At 36.4% G+C, this 7,949-nt stretch overlaps 1 protein-coding gene across 1 annotated transcript in view; it reads right to left on the minus strand.

Annotated features, from left to right (window-relative positions):
* Positions 1-1,778: 1,778 nt before the first annotated feature.
* The window catches only part of LOC107728212 (solute carrier family 25 member 46), a 13,853-nt gene continuing 7,682 nt past the window's right edge, over positions 1,779-7,949 (minus strand). Inside the window, exons 2-8 of the mRNA XM_016538309.1 lie at positions 6,438-6,480; positions 6,263-6,320; positions 6,035-6,112; positions 4,883-4,983; positions 4,569-4,625; positions 4,156-4,213; positions 1,779-2,987 (exon numbers count right to left, since the gene is read on the minus strand). Of these exons, the coding sequence (XP_016393795.1) occupies positions 2,394-2,987; positions 4,156-4,213; positions 4,569-4,625; positions 4,883-4,983; positions 6,035-6,112; positions 6,263-6,320; positions 6,438-6,480 (989 nt within the window). The 3' untranslated portion in view covers positions 1,779-2,393. The remainder of the gene's footprint in view (positions 2,988-4,155; positions 4,214-4,568; positions 4,626-4,882; positions 4,984-6,034; positions 6,113-6,262; positions 6,321-6,437; positions 6,481-7,949) is intronic.

Consider the following 7,949-nt stretch of genomic DNA (forward strand, 5'->3'; position numbering starts at 1 on the left):
GGTGGGAAACTCTGGCCCAAATGTTTGATGGCAGGTTCCCACTACTGTGAAAAATCCCAGTCGGTAGATCAGTAGATCTTTCGGAACACTAGTTAACAGCCAGCATGTATAGATATAGGCTACACACTCTCAGAAAAAACAGTTACAAAAGCTGTCACTAGAGTGGGACCTTTCAAAAGAAAATACCTTACCCCTAAAGACTACATATAAGTACCTTAAAGAGGTACATATTTACATCTAGTGTGCATATTAGTACCTAAATGGTACATATTTGTACTTTTTGACAAAAGGTATCCCAGTGTAAAGCAATTGTACTGTTCAAAACCTTGATTTTTGTAAGATTTTCTAATGTTTTTGAAAGGAGGGTCTTACACTCCACCAAAAATACCCCAAACGTATGGTGTAGATTTTACTGAACATGTAATCAATCTGATGTATCTCCTGGGTCGGCCCTAAAATCATGCTTGTACAATTGTGTCCTGAGATCTGTGTGACTAAAAATCATCAGTGTTTATAGACAACTACCAAAATTGACTTGATTTTAAAATGTATAATTTAAAATCTCCTCTTTTTATACTTTCATGTAGGATAAATAACTTGGTCAAATGGCACAATTCCTACAGCAAATTCAAAAAATGTAAACAAAACCAGATTTATCTGAAAATACGTAAAACATTCATGCTGTGTGCATTTTACCATTCATCCATCCATTTTCCAAACTGCTTGTCCTGTATGGGTTATATATTATTAATAAGTTAATACTAATTACTGAAATGTGATATATTTGTTCTTACACAGCTCTATTTTCATCTTTTGCATATTCTGCAATTTGGAACAGTTTCCAGTTTAGGATGCATGTAAGATGTAAGACTTATTTCATGCATCTGAAAAATAAAATGTATATGCAATATTATCATTTCTATTCTCCTGTTCCCCCGCACATACATACATACATCTTTATTTAGTTAGTTAGTTATTAGTTTAAGATGTACAGAGTATGTGTTTTTCAAAGCTTCTGGAAATAAAGTAAATATTAATATCAATATTTCTATTCTCTTTTTTCCAATATTTACTTATTCTGGAAAAACAACAACGACTGCATGTGAACCAGCACTTTTTTTTATTTGATTTATTTTTAGCAGAACACCCTATAAAAGACTGTTTAATGGCAGGTTTCCATTACTACAACTTACTCGACATAGTGTGACAACATGCCCCGCTATGTTCGTTCTGGATCTTTTCCTGGACAAGAACGGTGAAAGAAAAAAGTTGGATATAAACTACTGAACTTTGGTGTTCATAAGATTCATAATATTACCGTAAAATAGTAATATTGTAAAATATTCTTCTATTTATTCCTGTGATGGCAAAGCTGAATTTTCAGCAGCCATTATACTCCAGTTTTAAGTGACACAAGATCCTTCTGAAATCTTTCTAATATGTTGAACATTTTATATTGATATCAATGTTGAAGACAGTTGTGTTGCTTAATATTTTGTGGTGATGCAGTTTCTAAAGATTCTTTAATGAATAGAAAGTTCAAAAGAGAATAATTTATTTGAAAGATAAATCTCTTGTAAAAATATCTTTATTGTCACTTTTGACCATATGTATGCATCCTTGCTATTAATTAGTATTACTTTTTTTTTTTAAAGTGTATAGTCTGCAATATCTAGCCTATTTTTCATCCTTTTTTTAATTTTAACCTATGTAACATGCTACGGGAATTCATGACATAATAACGCAAGGTTCACACAAAACAGATTTTAGACATTTATTTTAAGCATGGTGCCCAATAAATTAGAACTTGATCATTTACTCACCCAAGAACCAGATTAGATCTACACATGCATTATTGTGTACATAATGGCTTCCAATTCAAAGAACTGAATTTTTAATCTCTTATATCATGTTAAACCTGACAAACAGAACCATTTTCACTGTTTGAAACACTGGCACAAGTTTCACTAAGGTGCAAATAATAATTTAATGACATACTTTCTTTAAGAACATGGCACAATGTTGCCAAATAAACAATCACATTCACACACCACATTATGAAACTTAGTGGCCATTGACGAAATGGAGAAAACAGCACAGGAATATAATTACAAAGGCCATGTTTTGGCGCTGATGGATAGTTGGGGGTCACCATAATAATAATTTAAATCCAGTGCAAATGTGAAAGCATATTGACTATTTTGCATAAATGTGTGGTGCAATCAACAAGACAACCTGTGCTTTATGAAACTGACAAATCACAGGAAGAGGTAAAGGGAACCTCAAATGTCCGCAATAATCAATTCATATTAGGACACATTTTTGGAATGTCCAACTCAACCAAAAAGGACCTTTCAGTGAATTAGGAAGGAATCTGTGTTTTCCGAATCATTCTATTTATAAGTGTTTCGCAGCAGCGTTGAGTAGATCATCTTGGTGATCTGCAGAACTGCGGCGTGAAGCGAGTACTGCACCACGATGGAGCCGAAGCCTTTGTAGAAGCCCATGGTGCCCTCCTCACGCCGAATGGCATTAATACAGTCCCTCATTCCTTCATACTGCGTGTTAATTGGCAACACTTCGAAACCCAGGTCAGTGTTGTCGATGATAGTGCGCGTTCCCTGAATATGCAGCCTGTGCAACACCGTTTCCAAAGGAAACAGCAGCACATCTGCGCACAGGCTGGCAGCAAAGCTGGCCATGAGCTCAGGGAAGTATGCATCCAGCATAGACTGAACTGCGTCGGTTTGCGAGTCAGGGGACGAGTGCTTTGGTGAGCCGTTGTTCCGACGCCGCAGCAGGTAAAGTACCAGCCGCTGCACGCTGGAACTGATAACATAGTGGAGGACACCGTGGAGAACCGTGGGGAACACCAGGTTCCAGAGGGGAAGGAGACGCTTGCTGTGAGTCACTCCCATCCCCATTACACGCCCGATACCCTCTTTCACACAGTCCAGGATGCCGGGGTTGTCTCGGATTATTTCACTCTGGTGAGAGAACATGAAGACAAAGCAGAAAATGAAGTTGGGCTGGACGATATAACAACAACAATAAAAAAAATCTCAGTATTTTACAGCTTTTTGACAAAATCTCGGGATATTTATGTATATGCTAAAATGGATATATTTAATATAACAATGCATTTATGTATTCACCTTTTTTTTTTTTTTTTGCTATAACAACCAACAGCCACTGTTGATTCAATCTAAGAAATGTTTTAATCTTTTAAAGTTTAATCTAAGAAAATAAAACACAGTTTTAAGTATATTGTTAATTATGTAACTATTTACACTTCTGTTCAAAAGTTTTTTTTTTAAGATTTTTAAAAGAAACTAATATTAAGCAAGAATGCATTAAATTGTTACAAAGCTTTTCTATTTCAAATAAACGCTGTTCTCTTCTGCTGTTCTCTCTGTATTAATTCAACTTTCTATTAAACAATCTTGAAAAAATGTCACTGTTTCTACAATAATATTAAGCAGCACAAGGATCATGTGACATTGAAAACTGGAGTAAAGGCTTCTGATAATTCAGCTTTGCCATAACAGGAATAAATTACATTATTATTAGGTTGTAATAATATTTCGGTATTTACTGTATTATCAAATAAATGCAGTCTTTGTTTTTAAAAATCTTATCGACCCCATACTTTTGAATGGTGTTGATTTTACTAAACTATCTACACAATCTCATGCTTGTCTTGTACAAATATATCACGAGATCACCTTGACTAAAAATACATCAGTTTTTATAGACAACTACCAAAAAAATATTTGTAATGTTTAATTTTTAAAATGTATTATTTAAATGATTATCAATTGATAAAAAGCATGTTTATAATCAAATTCTTGTTTTCCAGTAAAATATTTAAACATCCTTAAAACAAGACACATAACCATGAAAAGCAAAACTGCAATAAATATGATATAGTTTCCACAGAATATATCTTGAATATAAGGGTATTTTGTCTTGTTCTACTAGCAGATATTTTCACTTGTTTTAAGCATAAAATTCACTGAATGTATTATTTTATTCCTCGTTTTTATTTCTGTACACAAAGGCCAAGAATGTGAAAAAGAGTCTGTAATGTTTTAGGGGGGAAAAAAACACAATACAAGCCAAAGCTATAGTAAATAGAGTTTAAGAATCCCTTACCTGTACAGTCTCTATGAGACTTGCTGAGTAAAACGGCATTGCAACCACATATGTCAAACTGAAAAAAAAAACACACACACACACACAATGATTTCACAAGATCAAACGACTGTACTATAAGAGATAAGGAGAAGATCAATCATTTAAATGTCAAGCCTATGGAATTCCCTTTCCGTATTCTTCGTAGGACTTTGTTGTATAAACAACGACCTCTATATTAAGCTTAGTCAGATGCTTATTCAAACAGATCCCAGATATGAGCAAGGTAAAATTATGACTCATAAAAGAATCAAGAGATAAACAACTTGCAGCTTATAGCATTTTCCAAACATTACCAAAAAATCAAGTAAATTTACGGTACTTCTCTACAAGAAAAGCACTGTTAACTAAATTAGGCAAATGTCTTAACTTACCCTTTGAGTACTAAGTGTCCCACAACTTGTTTAGGGTTCCACTTGTGTGATAACTCCCTGTGAATACACATGACAATGTTAGACAGACATAATTTGCTTCAATAATGGCAGAAAAACATCATGAGAATTGATCAAATAAATTCAAATCATGCAAACTGCATGCTGCCATCATTTATTAAAATTATAGATCTAAATATAGAGGTCATTCCTCCTCTGTGTATTATATGGCTGTAAATCAAAGTGATTAATCTTCAAAGAGGGCCTTTTTAAAGGGCACCTTTCAGCGATTGCTTACATTTAATATATTTTTTTACCTTGGTAAAGGTGTGCATTCGCTAATGATGCCCTCTGTTCCCAGCGTGACCCCCTGTACCACAAAAGTGCTCCCCATTCCTTTCCATAAAGCCTTTGGACCCTGTGTGTACGTGTGTGTGAGAGAGAGAGAGAGGGGGGGGGGCTTCAATGGACCAGTGACAAGCAAATATCAAATACAGTACATGTATTAAACTAATTATGTTTTTGAACTAGGGTGGATTAGGGTGGGTTGAATGGGACTTTGATTTTATATTCTATGTTTTAGTCAATCGGATCACAAGTGGTCAGGTGAGACACATGTCCATTTACATCTGGGTAACATGAGTCTCAATAGCATCTCCAACCACTTGTGAACGAATTTTGAGAAGAGGGTCCGCATACAATCCCAAAATAAATAATACATCTCTGATTTTTTTTTTTTTCACTTAATTATACAGGTTAGGGCACACATTCAAATAACTGCACGTTTAAAAAAGTAAAAAAACTCAACTGAAGTTAACTCATAATTATGTTAAATAATATTCTTAGTCCTTTCTTCCTGTGATGGGGAGGCCCAAAGAGAAGCCACAAGAGTTGCTGAATTAATTGTTAGATAGTCAACCAGAAAGCCAATACTATTCAGAAAAAAGATGTTATGCATAATACAGAACTTTTAATTATAAACAAGCCCAATTTTTTTTTTTAAATGTCCATGTTGTATTACATCTAGCTGTTCAAAAAAACATAATAGCTAAAATATGCACTCTTACAACCATCTTTACCATATTAAAATATAAACACCACAAAGTAAACACAGTCAGTCAATTTATCAACAGTAGATCAGTAGGTTTCTGCTTTAAAACAGCGAGTCTGTAGAATGTACAAAAACACTGCATTTTGATTTTGAATGTACAGTGTTTACATTAATTAAATCAAATTATAGTTTTTTTGAGGTTTAATAATTACATTAGGCTGTATCAAGATACCTGTTCTTAACTGTTCTAACTTGTTCGTCTTCGGAACAAGTTAAACTAACCATTTAAACTTAAATGGACAAGTGTAGCGGTCCTAGCATTGACCCTTAAGATACCCCATGGCCCTGCATTTGAACTGTTCTTTAAAAGATGTAATTTCTGAGCAGCAGCAAAGCAAAAATGTCTGACATGTAATACCTGAGTTTTGGTGACATTGTACATCACGCTGATAGCAGTCAGTGGGGACAAGTGATAACACCTGGCATGGTAATTCACCTGAAACACACAGTTCATTTTAAATTATCCATCATTTTTCAACACTATGCAATGCAAAAGTAGTATGTTTCAGCAGCACATAAGTATTTATGATATAAGCATCTAAAAGTTTCAGATAGACATGGAGCTTGTAGGATTTGTTCTGCCTACCTGACACTGACGTCGAAACACAATGCAGGGATGTGCCAGGACATTTTCTGTGAAGAGGCTAATTCAAACCATGCAAAAATGATCATGAGTTTAATAACATTATTTTGCACATCTTAATATAATTGTACTTTCAATAGAACTTTACTTTAAGCAGTAATTACTGGGGTTTCATTACCTTGCAAGACCTATCCCAAACCCAGCAAATCTGTTCAGCTGTTCTGAAAGACAGAATCAAGGGGAGTCTTTTGGGGTGTCTCTGTACATTTTATTTTAAAGGTCACTGGATGAATCATGTATTTGCTTTCACCCAGTTCAAGTAAATAACTTGAAGTGTTTGCAAGTGTGATACATTTTTATGAGTGCCAGCTGCATCAGAAGAGTTCATGACCATTTTATCAACACTGTCCTGTAATGTTGACTCAGAATTAGTCAACGATACTTTGAAAAACGGTATTTGTATATTTATGTTAAATAACTAAATAATTTGTCTTAAAACCTAGTAACTGCGAATTTACTGTGTATTTTGTACAATTCTGTATCTATACAGTGCAAGTCAAACAGGAACGCCGGGAATCCAATTTATTTGAACATACTGGTTCATTCATATGATCTGCTTCAAACATCACTTCAATTAAGCTAGCAATGTTACGTTAGAATAGTGTGGCGGTAGGACCAAACGACAGACACAGTGGGTGTGGCGTCAGGCCTCGGAGAGGCTTTTATTAACAGAAAATAAACAAAGTGTCCAAAAAAAGGGAATCAAGTGTCCATAATAAACAGGGGATCTGGTGTCCTCGTCGTGCTGCGGGGTTCGTGAAAGGAAGGGCAGTGGTCAGGAAGGAAGGGTCCAGTTAAGGGGCGGAGTCCGGCGGCTGCACGCGCTCCCCTCTCAGGTCCGGGGCGCGAGGGGCAGCGGCTTCTTCCAGCGGCTGCATCCTTCTCGTTGCCCACGGCGCGCGAAGGGACTAGACGGCCCGGCATCCTGGCCCGACGGCCGTGTAAAGGGTGCGGCTCTCGTGCGGACCATGGGTCCGGCAGCTCACGACTCTGGCGGCACGGGAGTCTCTCTACGCACCCTTCCTGGACCCACGAGGACACCAGCGTGCATGCACGGGGAAGAGACCGGTCTCCCAAGGAGAGGCGCGCTCGGCATTTAAACAGCGGCGGTGATGAGGTTCCATTCGGTTCAGGTGTGCCCCATCACACGCCGCCAGCCCTGGCTATTTCAGCACCCCTCCTCAAAAGCGATTAAGGGACGGGTTGATGCTGATAATTAGGGGGAGGCAGCCGACTCGTCACAATAGTTAGAAATTATATGTTTAGAAATTATAGATATTTGCTTTACATGATATTTGCTTTACAAAACTGTAATTTTTCACACACACAAAAAGGTCTTGTTGCAACATCTTACAAAAATCAAGATTGAATATATTTGGTCAAAATCCCATGTTATAAAAGATGAAGTGCTATGCAGGGTATTTAAGACAATATTGGCTGATTAGATGGCAATGCTGACCTAAAATGCAAAATGTTTGCCCTCTCTCTCTTCACCATTCCCACATCTCAGACCTCAAATACATAAAATATTACCCTTTTTAGACAGTTTAACTGTGTCTTAGTAGTCAACATTTGAAGTGGATCAAAAAAGTTCATCAAAGTTGTCCTAAGACAAGAACGACAAGAACGC

Source organism: Sinocyclocheilus rhinocerous, unplaced genomic scaffold (genome assembly GCF_001515625.1).
Source record: "Sinocyclocheilus rhinocerous isolate Xijiao unplaced genomic scaffold, SAMN03320098_v1.1 scaffold847, whole genome shotgun sequence".
In the NCBI taxonomy this organism is placed as follows: Eukaryota; Metazoa; Chordata; class Actinopteri; order Cypriniformes; family Cyprinidae; genus Sinocyclocheilus; species Sinocyclocheilus rhinocerous.